This window comes from Drosophila teissieri, chromosome 3R (genome assembly GCF_016746235.2).
Source record: "Drosophila teissieri strain GT53w chromosome 3R, Prin_Dtei_1.1, whole genome shotgun sequence".
Taxonomy (NCBI): domain Eukaryota; kingdom Metazoa; phylum Arthropoda; class Insecta; order Diptera; family Drosophilidae; genus Drosophila; species Drosophila teissieri.
In genome coordinates this window covers 24,028,808-24,044,249 of record NC_053032.1, presented here as the reverse complement: position 1 = coordinate 24,044,249, position 15,442 = coordinate 24,028,808, and the positions used below count along the sequence as shown (strand labels likewise).

At 43.6% G+C, this 15,442-nt stretch overlaps 5 protein-coding genes across 8 annotated transcripts in view; 2 read left to right on the top strand and 3 right to left on the bottom strand.

Moving 5' to 3' along the window:
• LOC122621856 (eukaryotic translation initiation factor 4E type 2) overlaps positions 1 to 11,816 on the bottom strand; it is a 44,948-nt gene extending 33,132 nt beyond the window's left edge. The window contains exons 1-2 of one of the 2 annotated variants that reach the window (XM_043799847.1): positions 11,317 to 11,816; positions 9,652 to 10,111 (exon numbers count right to left, since the gene is read on the bottom strand). In XM_043799847.1, coding sequence (XP_043655782.1) covers positions 9,652 to 10,111; positions 11,317 to 11,354 — 498 coding nt within the window. In that variant the 5' untranslated portion in view covers positions 11,355 to 11,816. The remainder of the gene's footprint in view (positions 1 to 9,651; positions 10,112 to 11,316) is intronic. The other variant, XM_043799849.1, reaches the window with a different exon arrangement.
• On the bottom strand, positions 4,075 to 8,576 carry LOC122621855 (syntaxin-1A). Of its 2 annotated transcripts, none has more exons than XR_006326252.1 (2): positions 5,338 to 8,575; positions 4,075 to 4,815 (listed from the first exon to the last, which is right to left on the bottom strand). XR_006326252.1 is itself a non-coding variant. In XM_043799846.1 (2 exons), the coding sequence occupies exons 1-2, from the start codon at positions 7,218 to 7,220 to the stop codon at positions 4,797 to 4,799; spliced, it is 891 nt and encodes a 296-aa protein (XP_043655781.1). In that variant the 5' UTR covers positions 7,221 to 8,576; the 3' UTR covers positions 4,075 to 4,796. The 2 variants fall into 2 exon arrangements, 1 of the variants encoding a protein (XP_043655781.1); XM_043799846.1 differs by having other exon boundaries at positions 6,349 to 8,576.
• Positions 10,178 to 11,204, top strand: LOC122621853 (UV excision repair protein RAD23 homolog B). 2 transcript variants are annotated; one of them, XM_043799845.1, is made up of 2 exons: positions 10,375 to 10,491; positions 10,614 to 11,204. In XM_043799845.1, exon 2 carries the CDS (start codon positions 10,629 to 10,631, stop codon positions 11,166 to 11,168), a length of 540 nt encoding a protein of 179 aa, XP_043655780.1. In that variant the 5' UTR covers positions 10,375 to 10,491; positions 10,614 to 10,628; the 3' UTR covers positions 11,169 to 11,204. The 2 variants fall into 2 exon arrangements, with proteins under 2 accessions (XP_043655779.1, XP_043655780.1); XM_043799844.1 differs by having other exon boundaries at positions 10,178 to 11,204.
• A 316-nt stretch (positions 11,817 to 12,132) lies between the features above and the next one.
• LOC122619627 (ADP-ribosylation factor-like protein 6-interacting protein 4) lies at positions 12,133 to 12,793 on the top strand. Its single transcript, XM_043796670.1, has 2 exons — positions 12,133 to 12,356; positions 12,437 to 12,793. Exons 1-2 carry the CDS (start codon positions 12,164 to 12,166, stop codon positions 12,676 to 12,678), a joined length of 435 nt encoding a protein of 144 aa, XP_043652605.1. The 5' UTR covers positions 12,133 to 12,163; the 3' UTR covers positions 12,679 to 12,793.
• On the bottom strand, positions 12,694 to 15,290 carry LOC122619626. Its single transcript, XM_043796669.1, has 3 exons — positions 13,600 to 15,290; positions 13,113 to 13,328; positions 12,694 to 13,054 (listed from the first exon to the last, which is right to left on the bottom strand). Exons 1-3 carry the CDS (start codon positions 15,196 to 15,198, stop codon positions 12,821 to 12,823), a joined length of 2,049 nt encoding a protein of 682 aa, XP_043652604.1. The 5' UTR covers positions 15,199 to 15,290; the 3' UTR covers positions 12,694 to 12,820.
• Positions 15,291 to 15,442: the final 152 nt, after the last annotated feature.

Here is a 15,442-nt window from a genome sequence, read left to right as displayed (position 1 = left end):
TACTGGGTCAGGTTTTCCTCGGGCAAACCATTTTATTTTTCCCTGCCACTCGTTAAATGCCCAGCAGAACTCATTTCAGGTTTATTTCTTGTTTTTGTTTCCTGTCTTGCCACTGCAGCAGCATTAAATACACATATAATTTGGCAAAAAAAGCCAAAATAAAAAAAGAAGGGCAGGTGGGTGTGGTCATGAGGTAGGCGTATCTGATGTTTTGGGAGTACATAAAAGTAGGCGAATGAACTCTTTCCGCAAAACAAAGTAAATCCCCCCAAAAAAAGGGTCAGCCACATGTATTAAAGGACTTTCATGTCAGCATACCCTTCAGGCTAAGACCGAATCAGAATTAATTTGGTTTTATTCCAGGATTTACTAAGTTGAAATTATATACAATTTTATTTTCCAAACTGATTGTATATAAAAAGCATAACTTGAATAAGACTCAAAAAATATTAAATTACCAAACAATTTATTTATTTTATCAAAACAATACAACGTAAAATTGTTTAGAATATTCGACACAAAACTTTTCAGAAATTTAATTACGTTGTGGGGATTACATGTAGGTTTTATAGCCTACGAAAATGTTGTTGTACGACAAAACTCTAAATTAATTTTGCTGGCTAAACAAAATCTACGCCCACTTTCGTATGTGTATGTGTGTTTGTGTGTGTGCTCTTTGTCCAGTTTGGATGGCCCCCATGGGTCATATTGAAATCCAACCACCCCCAAGCCGCCCACTTCACAACACACCTCTGAGCCGAAACTCATCCGACGTGCCATGAAATTTGTTTTCAATTAACAAATTGTTTCGCAGCGCCGACAAAAATCGATAGCTAAGCCTTTTTCTAACGCCACCCGTTCCAGTTTCTTCTAATTTGAGTTCGGGCATAAACATTTATGGATTTCAGCAAATTTGATTCCACGCCAAAGCTATCATGCATGCGTACACTTAAAGAAACAAGTGCTACAAAAGGAACATACATTGAAATACCTTCTATACCAAGCTTTTATGATATAAAATATTTAAAAGCTGAATTTCTTAGCGAAATTCTTTATCTTACTGCTCTGTAGATAAATTCCTCGCATTTTGTCTGCTTCGGATGTGGAAAATGCAGGAAACGGGATGCAGTATGCAGTATGCAGGATGCAGGCTTCCTGTTCCTTTGTGCATTGCAAATTTCTACATGGTCAGAGAGTCTCGAGAAAGCGAAACTTTAGCCCTGCGAATCAAAAAGTTTTCAAGTTGTTGAGAGCATCTTGGCAGGCAAGTTTCAAATGTTAACACGACAATGACGATTCTAAAAAACTTTCCACATCCGAGGAGAGCAGATGAGATGAGATAAAGTGCCTCACTCAGTCAAGTTCACATAGATAGCAGATATTACACGTACTGGATATTCATTAGGTTCGCAAAAATGGCTTCTCCTTGTGAATCAATAGATCAAATCGTTGGCTGACAGCTAACAACAAAAAAAATGTACTTGTAAGCCGCTAAGATTTGTGACTCACCAGACAAAGTTGAGATACAAAAAATAAAAAAACTCCCACAACGCAATCGAGGAAAAAAGCTGAATTTGGCAAGCCATCAAAATAATAGATAGTCAGTCAGACAAATAAGTAAATATAAATAAAAGCAGGGAACAGTGAAAAAATATATAAATGTATAAATTGAATTCATGACTGGGAAGTATATACGAATACTGCAAGGGGGCGTGGCACTGCAGTGTGGTGTCATCAAACTCTGTTGGCAGAAAAGAAGGCTGACATAAAGCCAACAACTGGCGGAAAAGTTGCAGTCGCACCAAGAGATACCCTGCAAATATCTACAACCCATCTTTGCTTAAAAGTTGAAACAGTAATAAGTTGTTTGAAATATAAGTTTAACATGTGCAGGTAAGCAACTTTATGTTTCGTTCGGTAACTCTTAGTAGATTTTTCTCCAGAACCTTCCAGAGAAGATGATATGCAAGCCAATATACCCTACGAAGAAGCGTACACAATGCTGCGGGCATTTTTACCACATGAGGGCTTGAGAACAACAAGGCAAACAAAAGCCATGTGATAGAGCACAACAAGGTGAAAAGGCAAAGACTTTGAAAAAAATGGTTACATGTGAATGCGGCGACGGGTGAGGTGGTGGAGTGGGGTGGGTGTGGTGAACGTCACTCAAGGGCTAAACTTTTAATTGCATTCGAACATTGCAGACGGATTCGCTCTGCAGAAGCCGCAGAGAGAGGCACATGGACACAAAGTCAAGCGCTGCCCACACACGCCATTTGTTATCTATGCCAACCGATATGCCATTATCAAGTGATAACACTACTGATGATTCATCAGTTACTTTGCACAGCTCATCGCTTGTTTTCAGTGCGTCTACGTCTTGTACATGTGTACAACTGCTATAAGCCTTTTGATAACTAATTGTGGTGGAAGGTAAATACGATTTTATCAACTTAATAGAAGGCATTTGACTTTGGAAGACAGCTTCTGCATCATTAACTCAGAAATGCGGATATATGACTCAAGATCTTCGTTGTAAATCAACTGTTTTTAATGGAAGCAGTCGTCTTTTTTTGTTGTCAGTACAGCGCCTATGATAAATTAGTGAGCCACTCTGAGTGGCTGGGTGAAGGGAACAAAAGTATAAGGTCGCTGGGTGACAACGATGACTCAATTCAAAGCCTACATTTTGAATCGGGGGAGGCGCGAACTCTCTGCATGTTCGACTCACATTAGAGGGGCGATACTCGTGCAGCTCGTTCGGAATCGCTGACAGGAAGTGATGGGGAAAACTAAATGAAATGAAATGATACATGATAAACGGCCCATATTATATGGAAACTTTCACAGATGGATAATGCCATCGAATTAAACACGCAACTGCCACGATATCGTGTTCTCTCTGGGGTCATCGTTTAAAAATAAGTTCAATAAAAGATACATGACTGCGTTGAAAGCAAGTGTTAAATTAACCTAAGGAACTACTCAAATATTATATAAATTGGGATAAAGATTACATAGCTTCTCATTTTTAAGCGAGCTTGAAAAACACATATCTGGGCTTTCAATCCAAAAAAACAAAAAAAAAACCCAAATGACTCGATACACACTGTATGAGATCATCAACGGCAAGATGCTTTCGTTATAAGTAACAAATAAAAGCGCAAAGTGAGAAAATAAGTGCCTTAACTTGGTTCGAATTCATTTGTATGACGAGGCTGCAAAAAATATTCGTGTGAGATATATGTTAAAAGCTTTTCTGTAGCATCCATAATCGATGACAAAACCAGTGCATTCACTCGATTTAACTTACGAATAATAAATATACTATCAACTCAACTGGTTTTTTATAGCCTAATAATGTAATTAAGGAGAAAGAGAACTTTTTTTTATAATTATTGCACTATAAATATTCATTATCTCGTCAATTGTCCATTTCCCATTTGGTTAAAGAGACTCTCTATTAATTAAATAGTGTTTTTTAATGACAGCAAGATGAAAGGAGCCGACTGACAAATAGAAATTAAAGCGCCGATGATTAGAACAAATGGAGCACAACATGTGTAGAAAAACTAGCAAATAGAATGCACTGACTATAAGATACTTTATATGGAGTAGTTTCTAGTAGTTCATAAGCATATTGACCATTGATTCAAAAAGGTTTTGAAAAAGATAAGTTGGACCTGCGGAAACCCAATATACCCCATCACATCTAGGGTATATATGAGTTTCTTCTTTGTTTTGCTTCAGTCGTTTGCCAAGCTCTTGTTTGGCCGATGCTTTATCGCTCCCTCTGTTTCGCACTCTTGAAACTCTCGAAATGTCGCAACACAAAGGGCACGAATTCATTAATAGAAAATGGGCGGAACTTCAAGGGGGCGGCGGATTGCTCAAAGGGGGCGGGGGATGGGGTGGCGATGGGGACTTTAAAGGAGATGGAAACGCGACCTTCGGCGATTTTTCAATGGTGGTCGCGACAAGTCGCCAGGGGAGAACGTAACGTAGAGAGAGTAAATGCGGGAATTGCCGATAAAAAGAATGCTAAATGTTGAATAATTATAGCGTATTACTCACCTCAGCGTGTGGGAATGGAGCATTGCAGCTGTTTTTCGCGCTGGAAGCTGCGGGTCTGGAGCATTGGAACACTGGACCACTGGAACCCGGACTGGAACTTCCAATGAACGTGAGGGCGTGGCAGGGCGGAGTCGCGTTTTTCGTTTTTTCGAATTTTTTTTTCGGGCATTTAGATTGCATTTTTATGTGGTTGAAATTAAATTGCAGTTTGATTGATTGACATAATACGAAGTTGTTATTTTTCTTTTGATTTTTCTTTTCACTGAACGCGTTGTTAACTGGGTGTTTTTTGCAGTTGTTGTTGCTGTTGTTTTGGTGGTGGTGAAAACGTGCTGATTTTTGCTATTGCTGTTGTAGTTGCAGTGTTGGCTTTTCATTTACTTTTTCATTCGTTGCTCGTTCAAAAGATCAAAAGGTGAATTAACGTATTGAATAAGAAATAAACGTGCTTGTAATGCAGGTCTGACATTTGCAGTTGGCAATTTCGTGTGTTCAAAACAGAAATCGACCAATTCGCGTGAGTTCGTTTGGTGCATTAACAAATTTGCATTTCCTACTTAGAAGCGAAAGCATTTCTCTGTGTATCTTAATCACAATAGTTGTCAAAAACTCATACACATTGCGTTTATTGTAATTAGTAACTATAATGATTTTGCATTGTCTGAATTGTACTACAAAACGTGTGTAGATAATGCAGATTATAGGCCTTGATGAGGAGCATGCTACTTGGATGCTTGGATTCTATATGGTTTGTTCGTTTGTTTTTTTTTTTTTTTTGCAGAATTGTGAGTGCAGAAGAGTTGATTGGTTTGATTTATTTGTTAAATTGGTTTTTACAGCCGCATGCCAGAGATATTTGGGTTATGTATGGGTAGTATAGTTTTGAATTTGCATTCCGATTGTTAGTTATTGAGATGTGGGGCGGTGGGAGGAAAGAAAGGAAAAATAAATTAGGTTAATTCAGAAAGAAAAAATGTATTACAAACTGTGTGTGCTGTGCGGTGTGAGTGAAATCATATGTGAAATGAAATCATAGCTGACTGAAACCGAAATCCATTAAATTCTGTTAACTTTTCGGGCGATTACAAAACGGAAACAACAAAAGAAAACTAGTTTTTCCGGTAAGCTAAGCAACATAAAAACTTGTTCAATTGTTTGCGCAACAAAGGGGCAAAAACAAAACTGAATAATCAACTTTAAATTTAACTGTTTACCGATTAATTTGAAGCTGTCTATGTATGTGAGTGTGATTGAATTGTTTACCCCTTTAAAGTCGGCATTCCATCAACTTCCTCAACTTGTCATGTTTTCGTTTCGCATTATCATCTCCATTGAGAATGTCCGAGTTAGCTATTTATCTAGATTTATATTTGTATATATATATGCGCTGTGTTTGTATAATTTATATATTTCATATGCATTCAATAAATATGAACATGTTAAGTAAATAGCATTATAGTAAATAGTCAATATAGTTATTATATCGTATAGTAAACAATCTTTTTTTATAATAAATATTCAAAAGTGAACTAGAGATTTGTTGCATCTTTCTCATCTTCATCGGTGTGAGTGTGTGGGTGATGAGGCTACTTTGAGTGTGAGTTTTCAACAGGAGAACTAAACTAGCTAAACGAACAAAAACTAAATGCATTTTTAAAGTCGGAAAAACGAGTAAATCAAATTGCAAAGCATTTGCAATGAGTGTGTTTCGTGTGTTTCAGTGGAGAAGTGAAAAAGTGTATCTTTCTCTTTATTATAATTCTCGTTTTGTTTTCTTTTTGCTTCGCATTATAACAATAATCAATAAAATTTCATGTTTTCTTTGTTTGCAATTACGTGTCTTGTAGTTTTGTGTTTCAACTCTCTTCGCATCGGTTTTTATAACTCTTCAATTAGCAATTTGTTTACAAGTACTAAATATTCTGGTAGCTATAACTTGAGTTTCATGTGTATATAGGATAGACTCTGGGGACTTGAGACTCTTGCTTACTAACCATACATGTTTCTCTATATATTATAATAGCTATAATTGGTGTAATCGAGCCCTAATTTCGTGTGCATTTCTTTTTTTTAATCGGGGGTTCACTGGTTGCGGTCTCTTACAGTTTAAGTTTCGATTTTGTCTTCTGCAATTTCTCTGGGTGGGTTGCGCAACATCCTATGTATATAGATCGGGTCTGGATGAGATATAGTATAATGTGTGTTTTTGGGTGTGTGTGTGTGAGGTGTATGTGGTGTGAATGTGGCGTGTAAGTAATTGCATTCGAGATTTACATGAAATAACTGCTAACATATGAGGCCGCTAAGATGCCCAGCACAGTGAGGCAGATCAGTATCATGATCTTCTTTCGTCGGGCTTTACTCTGGTACTTGAGCGCCTTCTTGGTGTCCTGAGTTGCCGTCTGCACATAGTCCATAGCGTGCTCCACATGGTACTCAATGCGATCGATCATCTCGCCCTGCGACTCCACCAGCATGGCCATGTCCATGAACATGTCGTGCAGCTCCTTGATCGATGTCTCCAGCTTCATGATGTCCTGGTGGCGAGCCTCAATGTCCGCCAGCGTCTGTTTGGCCTGCTGCGTCTCCATGATGATGCCCTGCGTGAACACAGACGAGTTGCCCTCCTCCAGCATCTTCTCCAGCTCATCGTCGTTGGTCGGTCGTCCGGTGATCTCCAGCTGACGCTGTATCCTTCCCTTGCAGCGCTCCCGGTAATCGGTCTGCGTGCGATTGTATTCGGTCATCACCTCGACGAATTTCCGTGACAACGTCGAGTGCTGCGTCTTCCGGATTCTCAGATCCGCCGACGACTTGTTCTGCTGCTCCTCCTGCTCGATATTCTGCTCGATGCCCTTGAGCTTGCCCCGAACGCGATTGGCATTCTTCTTGATGTCGGCCATCAGATCCTCCAGCTCTTGCTTGGTCTTCTCGTCCGTTTGCGGGGCGGACAGGATGGCCGAGTGCTTCTTCTTCACCTCCTCGACGTTGTCCTGCACCTTGTCGATCATGCCGCGTATCTCCTCCACCTGGGCGAAGAAGTCGTCCATGTAGGAATCATGGCCATCCACATTGACGGCCACCTCCGTCTCCTCCTCGTCATCGGATTGGGCGGCATGGAGAGCGGCTAATCTGTCTTTAGTCATCTTTGTGTCGGGGTGTTATCCTGGTTTTTGAAGGGTGCGCGAGATGGTTATTCTCGGTGTATTTTTAGTTGGGTGAATTTGATTCTAATTTCTGGGACTATCCTTGTTTTCTGTGGAGCTCCTCAAATTTGTTGGATTTTGTATATATTGTTTTTTACGCTTCGTTGTTGTTATTTGGTTTTTTTCTCTTTGCCAAGCTTTACGTAAGCCTTTGTTACGCGGTCTTCGCAGATTGCGTTTTTGCGATTAGCAGTTAAACGTTAAACACGCACACACATAAACCACACGTGTAAACGCGCGCGGAGTTTTTCCTTTTTCTTTTTTGCAGCCTTGCTTTTAACTTGTTTGCACGTTTTTCCACTTTTGCGAGAGACCTTTTATTGATTTTCCGCTTTTGGCTGGCAGCTCTCTCTTTTCTCGGTTTACTTGTAGTGTATAATTATAACTTAACTGGCACTTTGGCTGGCGTTTTGGTTAATATTATTATGCTTTTTTTTTCGTGTGTGTGGTGTTATTTCGCTCACAAGAGAGACGGAGAGAGAGGCAAAGAGAGCGCGTGTTGCGGGCGGCGGCAGCGACGTTGACTGCGGCAGAGCACCTCTTCAATGCCAGCAGCTAAAAAGCTAAAGCTGCTGCTGAATTAATTTTTTCTTTTTTGTTTTTTTTTTCTTCTTTTTATTTGTGACTCACTGGTACTATATAATTTTAATCTTTTGCCTGTTGTATTTGTTTGTTTCACTTTCGCACAGGCACACGCACGCACACACAAACACAAGCACGGACGCAGCAGTGGCGATAAACGATTTTCGGCAGTGGGAGAGGCTACCGAAAATCTCTTAAAATGGGCAAAAAAATCGATTTCTGCGCAAAGCTCCAATTCTGCCGTCTGCTTTTGCTGCTGCTTCTTCGTCTTTCTCTGCTTTAGCTTCTCTGCTGCTTCTTCTTCTTATTCGCGGGGGGTGTTACGGTGGGCGTTATTTGTTCTTTCTCTCTCCTTTTCGCTTGCGTTTTATTTTCGTTTGTTGCGTACGCGTCGTCGGCGCCGATTCAGTGTGTGTGTTAGAGAGGGACGCACGACCACCTCTCACGGTCTCTCGCTCTCGCACACAGGCTGTCTGGGGTGCACGATTTGTTGTTGTCGCCAATTGTTTCACACGCACATTTGTTTGTTGTTATCTAAGGAAAATGGGTTGACAATATTTTTCTTGATTTTTTCACAAAAAAACCCAATATTGTTTCGCGATTTTCCCGGCGGTTAAGAGATTTTTTTTGTTTCCGATGCGAGCCGAAATGAAACGCAGCACCTCGCGCGGGCAAACAATTTTCGAGTGTGACCGTGCGGCAACTACCAGAATATACCTTCCGGTTAGCAATGATTTCCTTCACAATATACTGTTTGGAGTAGCCAAAAATACCAGACTGAATAAGGACTAAACAGGGACTCAAACCAATTCAGCACTGAGAATTGGGAACATTTTCTTTCTCTCTTGATTCGCGAATCAAGTGTATATGTGGGTGTATTTAGATGTGGAATTTATAGGAGAGCGGTATATTATTAATTTCGGTATTTTATATTATTGCCTGAACAGGATAGTTTTGAAAAATTAAATAAATATCTCATCTTCATTTTAAACAGCTGATATGTTTATGTAATCAAGATAACTAACGTGTAAGCCTTTTACTTTTGATTGTAAATAAAAACTGCAAGTGGTTTCTGTTTTCTCTTTTGCTCGGCATTTTCGTGTTTTCACTTTTGCTGTCAACAGCCGCGAAGAGGCCAGCAAAACGCGTAATGAAATGTCCTAAAAATGCCAGCACATTAGTTTTATTACGTCAGTACCACACAACAGCAACAACAATCAGCACGGGTTTGTTTGTGGATCCCATTCGAAATGAGAAACGTCATGCGCGAGAATTTTTATGAATGAAACGCGACCGGCACTTTTGTTTAAGCGAATCGCGACCTGAAAAGGAACTGGGGAATAGGCCGCAAAATGCAATAATACATATATATATACGCGGCATTTATAAATAAATATAAAAATTAAGTAATACCCAGGGCAGTGAACCGCTGCGAAACGTTGCCCAACACTGGCACTCTTTGAGCAACATTTAAAAATTCACTTTGTTGCAATAGAAATTTTAAGTTACAAATTATGTTTTCAATTCTAATATCACATTTTAGCTTAGAATCAAATTATTATTACAATTTCTAACGCATTTGATTTTAACGGGGAATAAAACGTAAAAACAATCAGAAACTGTCTTTACTTTAAGGAAATCCATTATTTTTTTAATTTAACATTAATATAATAAATATCTTCTTGAAAGACGTAGACGCTACTTTAAAAAAAATACCACTAGGACACTAGGTATTCCGGCATGGTTTCCCCAAATATGGCATAATATACATAGGATCTTTAGCACTCACCGGATATTTCGTCTGTAGCACGATTCCGCATATCTCGTCGCCGACGAGAAACTGCTCCCCGAGCATCGCCATACAAACGTTCTCCCAGGCCCGCTCGATCTTGTTCTTGCGCAGCCGTATCACCCACTGGCCGCCCTTGCTGTTCGCCGGGTCCTCCCACATCGGTTTGATGCCCTGCTTGAAGAGGCTGAGCTCCCGGTAGGGCTTTAGGGCGGTGGGCCGGATGAGGTGCGAGTAGAGCGACCACCACTGCTGCACGCTGGCGCACCGTCCGACCACGTGCAGCGATTTGCTGTAGTCGGCGGCCGCCCGTTGCGTACCCTTGCGAGAGAACCAGAGGCAGTATGTGTGCTGCAGCCGGTTCTCGCCGGGACCCACCTCCAGGGGCGGGAGCTTCTCCACGTCTATCTCGTTCTCCACATCGCTGTCGTCGCTGTCGACGAGATCTGGCCAGTTTTTCCTGAAAAGCGCGTACATGACACACGGAAGAGACGGATTTTGATTAGTATGTCAAGGGTTGGATATCAAATTGGACTTAAGGTTCACCAGATGACACTACCGCCGCACATTCACATTTCTATCACTAACTATCACAGCAAAATTGAATTCAACAATATAAAAAGATGAAGCTGTCCATACGGATGCTGGACCAACGCACAATCACCTTGGAGATGAACGAATCGGACGATGTGAGGACTCTAAAGCAGAGATTGGGCAATTTGCCCGAAGTTGCCTTGCCCCCGGAGAACGTTCAGCTAATATACAGTGGTCGCATTATGGAGGATGCTATGCCCCTCAGTGAATATCGCATAGCCGAGGGCAGGATCATTGTTTTGATGGGTAAGAAGAAGGTTGGTGAGAGCCCGCCTGTGGAGCAGGTTTCCCCGCCATCACCGTTGGCCGCTGGCCCTATTGTAATGCGCACGCAGGATGTAACGCCTTCTATTGCTTCTAACGAGCAGTTGGTGCGCGAGCTCATGTCCATGGGATATGGCGAACAGGAGGTACGCTCAGCTCTACGGGCCAGCTTCAATCATCCGGAAAGGGCTATAGAGTATCTGATTAATGGGATTCCTCAGGAGGCTTCTCCCCAGCAGGAATTAGCGGAAATCCCGAGCGGACAGTCAACTGAAGAGCTGCAGCATCTAATGGCGGATCCTCGCATGACCCGAGTGCGTGAAATGATTCGTGAGAATCCAGAACTAATGCAGCTAGTCATGGAAAGATTGGCTGAAACCGATCCGGCTGCCTTTGAAGCTGTTCAGCGCGACCAGGAGGGGTTTATGACCATGCTTTCAGGTGCTGCCGGTAGTGCTGGCGGCGCCAGTCACAATCCGGATGAGGGAGAACACTTTCAAGTTGCCTTGAGCGCCGAAGAAGCCGCCGCCGTAGAGCGACTGGAGGCACTGGGTTTCGAACGTGTTATGGCCGTCCAGGCCTACCTGGCCTGCGACAAGGATGAGCAGCTGGCCGCCGAGGTACTATTCCGCGAGTCGGAGGAGGATCGGAATGAATAAACCGACTGGGCGCACGTAAATGCAGCCAGAACATAACCTAACAATTGGCCAAGTAAAAAAGATGATGCTGGCCCAGTTTTGTTGCTGGCAGGGATTGTGGTTGTGGGTGGCAGGCGGTGCGCGTGGGTAGTGGAGGTGCTCCACTTACGACTCATACTGCTTGTTGGCTACTTTCTCCATGCTCATCCTGGCAATTATGATCCTGACTGGTAGCTGCTACTGGTGATCTTCTGCTGACTGCTTGGCTGTTCCTGTGGCGCTGATCCAACCTTTGGAACGAGAACCTGTGGATCCGGGTGGTTGCACTACTAGATTCTTTATGCTACTGCTTCTTCTGGCGCAATTCTTCTTTTGCTCCTTGGCTGCGCGAGTGTGGTTGTGTGACTGTATGTGTGTGTGTGTGTGTGCAAATGGGTTTTTGGTGGATTCTCTTGTGGGCGATTTTTTGGGGCCGCCGCTTTTTGGGGGAGCGGTTCGCTACGGGTCCGCCGCTCTCTCTGGTAAACAATCGTATTTCCTGTGCCTTATCCTTTTCGGTTTCCAGTGGGTTTGCGTATTTTTTGGCCGTTTAGTTTTGGTTCGCTCGACTTCAGTTTGACGTTTCTTTTTGTACACAACACAACATGCGTCTGATTAGGTTCCACTTGCTGTCCACATTCCACGCGGCGCTGTCAAAATCTACTAGTGTTGTAGGTCGATGATGAATTTCGGCATTAGCCAACACTGCACCTTGAGCAGTCACATACCGTAGTACAGAAGGTATATTAGTTGAATAATTTTAATTAATTAATTGCCGTTATTTAGAAAAGTTAATAACAATATAAATAATTACATTAAATTGTGCCCAAATATATACAAATTCTTTTTAATACTTGCATCATACAAACCACAAACAGAACATACCCCACAGCTATGAACAGGGTATCCGAGTATTGAATTTTTGCTGTCATTCTTTAAAAATCAGTTTGTTTACGTTCACTTGCTAAAGGCTTAATATGGGAAAAAGTGAGAAGAAATCAAAGAAAAAGCACAAGGAGAAGCGCAGGGAACACAAGGAAAAGCACAAGTCCAAGAAATCCAAGAAACACAGTCGGAAAAAGGAGGAATCCCCTCCGATAGCTTCACCAACACCAATACAACCCGAAAGGGGCAACCAGGAGGAGGAGGAGGACTTTGCCATACCAATAGGTCCGTAAGAGCCCCCCTGTATATATTTATTATTCAGTATATGGTTTGCTGAACACTCTGAACCCACCCCAAAACCCAAGCACTGATGAATAGCAAATCGCATGCACCGGAAACTCCAGAGGAATACCAGCGCCGTCAGAGCCAGATTCGCAGAGAGGTGGACCCGGTAACGGGTCGCGTCCGGCTCATCAAGGGCGACAGTGAGGTGCTGGAAGAGATTGTGACCAAGGAGCGCCACATGGATATCAATAAGAAGGCCACCCGCGGCGATGGAGAGTTCTACGAAGCCAGATCTCTGGATGCCGCCAAGCGTCGCAAATAACAAAATACCAAAAAATTCAATATAACTTAAGCTATTTCATGTCTTGTAGTAATAATTAATAACTGTCAGTTTAATTAAACAAAGGGCTAGCTAGCGACTATATGTACACGCGAAATCCGTGAAAATTTCTTTGGTGGCGCAGCTAGTACAACTGATGGAAGAAGGTCGTGCTGCCGTCCTGCCAGGCGGGATCATCGCTGACCTTCGCCCTGCACATCGGACAGGTTTGTTCGCGTTTGAACCAGGTCTGGACGCACTCATCACAGAAAATGTGGCCGCACTCCAGCACAGTGGGTGTGTTGAAGGCGTCATGGCAGATTGGACACAGAGCACCCGCAGCATCCAGCTCGTCTTTGGTGGGCGGTCGCTCAGAGTCCTTGAATAAATTCGTATTAACAATGTGCACACAACATCCATTTCGCAGACATTCTTACAATATTTTTTCTGAAGGTCACAATCGCTTTCTTAAGCGACTTGCCGCGCTCCACCAGCTCGAATATCTTGGCACCCAGGTACAGTGCGGAAAACAGTCCTCCGGAGACCACCTCTAGGCCGGAGTAGGACTCGTAGAGAAACAGGAACCACTGGGTAATGGGAGTCATCGCCCGGTAGAACTGCGAAGTGTATTCCACCAACACATAAAGTCGAGCCTTAAATGCCAAAGTAAAATATGTATTATTAGAGAATTACACAGAATGTAAATGTATATTAAGTATGGGAGTTTCCATTTTTTGATAAGCTTTAATTTAGATTACTTTTTTTATGACTCATGCTTGACGAGAAATTACGACTTATTTGAATTGACCAATAGGTATATTATTTATGGAGCAAAATATTGAAGTTTACATTATGGATAGATTTCATTAATCTACGTTATTATTGAGTGTTTGATTGTATTTTCTGTGCAGAAGCATTACTCACCCGCACTTTGAGTCGCATCAAGTGGTGCGGCAGCATGGTAATTATCAGCTTGACCAGCATTGTCAGCAGTTTGATAATGAGATCGCTCACAGCAATGTAGTAGAGCAACATGCCCAGGGGGATCACGTTCAGGGCTTTGTACGTATCCGTGTACATGGTGCCCCTGGCGGGCTCCGATGATGTTGTGGGGCTGTCCCCCTCGGAGCTTGTGTGGTAAGGCAGCGCTGTGACCTCTATGAAAACGGATTTCCTGGGAGGTGGTACAATCAGACCAAAGGGATCCGGCGGCGCAGTGGCCAGAAAAAGACGCACTGCGACAACCACGGCAATAAGGCAAGCATCCCGCACCATCACGGGGTAGTTCTTTTGAGCTAGACGGGCCACCTGATTGCGTACTGATCGGTTTACATTGTACATCACAGTCTGCAGCACCAGAAGATCCACAATGCCCAGCAAGTGGTCGTGTAAAAACTTGATAAACAGTATAAAGATAAGCGGCAAATAGCGAACAAAATGGCTGAGGATCTGGACGACCATGTCATCCGAGATGAGATGTTCGTCCTCTGGTTGATTCTCTGCGGGCTCTGGTGGATTGCCACCTCCTCCTCCTCCACCGCCTCCGTTCTCCCCGTTGCCTTCGCTTTCGTCAAGGTCTTGGCTCTCATTTGGTTCACGTTCGTCGAAGGTCGTCGGAGTGCTGTTTAGTCCTATGACGCTGGCATTGTGCCGACCTCCGTTAAGGCTGTGATTGTGTCGCATCTCACCCTCACGCAGGGAGATACTTCTGCCCATGGCTCCAGCTCCGCTGGCACCAGATCCTGCCGCAACACGCCCGTATCGCAGAGGACTGACTGGCTCAGGGAGCGACGGCTGCTGCTGGCCGAGCAGTATGTGCGAGTTGTCTACGGGATTGGCGGCTGGCTGAGGTCCTGGTGCCGCGGAAGCTGCAGCGTTTGCAGGTGGATATCTGAAATTGGAATGTGTGATGAAGGACCGCAGTGCCTCCGTCGACGGAGCAGTTGATAGCGAAAAGACATCGTTGAGGTTGACACGCCAAAAGCCCATTTGCCGAACACCTGCAGCAGCGCCAGGAGATGCACCTGGTCCACCTGCTGCTCCGGCGCTGGAAGGCTCCTCGAGACTGCCACCGGTGTTGGCGCCCATGCTACGGGACTGCTGCAGACGACGGTTCATCTGCGTGGTCACCCGTATCGGAGAACTGCTGTTGCTGGCTGGCGTGTACGATCGCTGACGGGCCAAAAATGTGGATAGAATGTTACCGGGACGCACATTACCACCACTGAGGCTGCTGCTCCGCGCCGTGGGAACGTGGTGGTGCTCTAAGTTTATGCTGGTGTTGGTTGATCCCCCGGCGACGCCTCCTCCACCTGCGACGCCACCTCCAGAGGTCACCGACGATGATGAGGCAGGCAGCAAGTAATCGTGCTCCGCCGTGGTCGAGTCATTGTCGTCGCTCTCGATGTTGATGGACACACCCGTCGATCCACCGCCTTCCTGGGGCCCAGTGCCTCCTGCTCCTCCTCCACCACGATAGGGATCCTTGGGGCTGTTGTTCATTGTTCCACATCCAATCACCATTGATTGGAGCTGGTCTTTTTTCACTTAGAACACCAAAACGACTTCCAGAGTCGCTCGCATTTTGCCGCCGCCGTCAGCTGGTCACACCAAATTCTCGCTCCAAATGAAAGCGGTGAAAATCGAATTCCAAATTATTTATACACTTCTAACTATCTTGCATTCAAAAAACACGATTTTAATTATGTTTTTATGTTCAGAATCAACACAAACACTATAAACAAATAGTACAAGCTAAAACAATTGG

Bases quoted from the DNA above. Each gene is read 5' to 3' on its own strand.
- LOC122621855 (XM_043799846.1), bottom strand. From the start codon at position 7,220: ATGACTAAAGACAGATTAGCCGCTCTCCATGCCGCCCAATCCGATGAC.
- LOC122619627 (XM_043796670.1), top strand. From the start codon at position 12,164: ATGGGAAAAAGTGAGAAGAAATCAAAGAAAAAGCACAAGGAGAAGCGC. The intron at 12,357-12,436 runs GTCCGTAAGAGC...CCAAAACCCAAG, and splicing joins GGACTTTGCCATACCAATAG to CACTGATGAATAGCAAATCG.
- LOC122619626 (XM_043796669.1), bottom strand. From the start codon at position 15,198: ATGGTGATTGGATGTGGAACAATGAACAACAGCCCCAAGGATCCCTAT. The intron at 13,329-13,599 runs GTGAGTAATGCT...TTGGCATTTAAG, and splicing joins TGATGCGACTCAAAGTGCGG to GCTCGACTTTATGTGTTGGT. The intron at 13,055-13,112 runs GTAAGAATGTCT...AATTTATTCAAG, and splicing joins TGACCTTCAGAAAAAATATT to GACTCTGAGCGACCGCCCAC.
- LOC122621853 (XM_043799844.1), top strand. From the start codon at position 10,275: ATGAAGCTGTCCATACGGATGCTGGACCAACGCACAATCACCTTGGAG.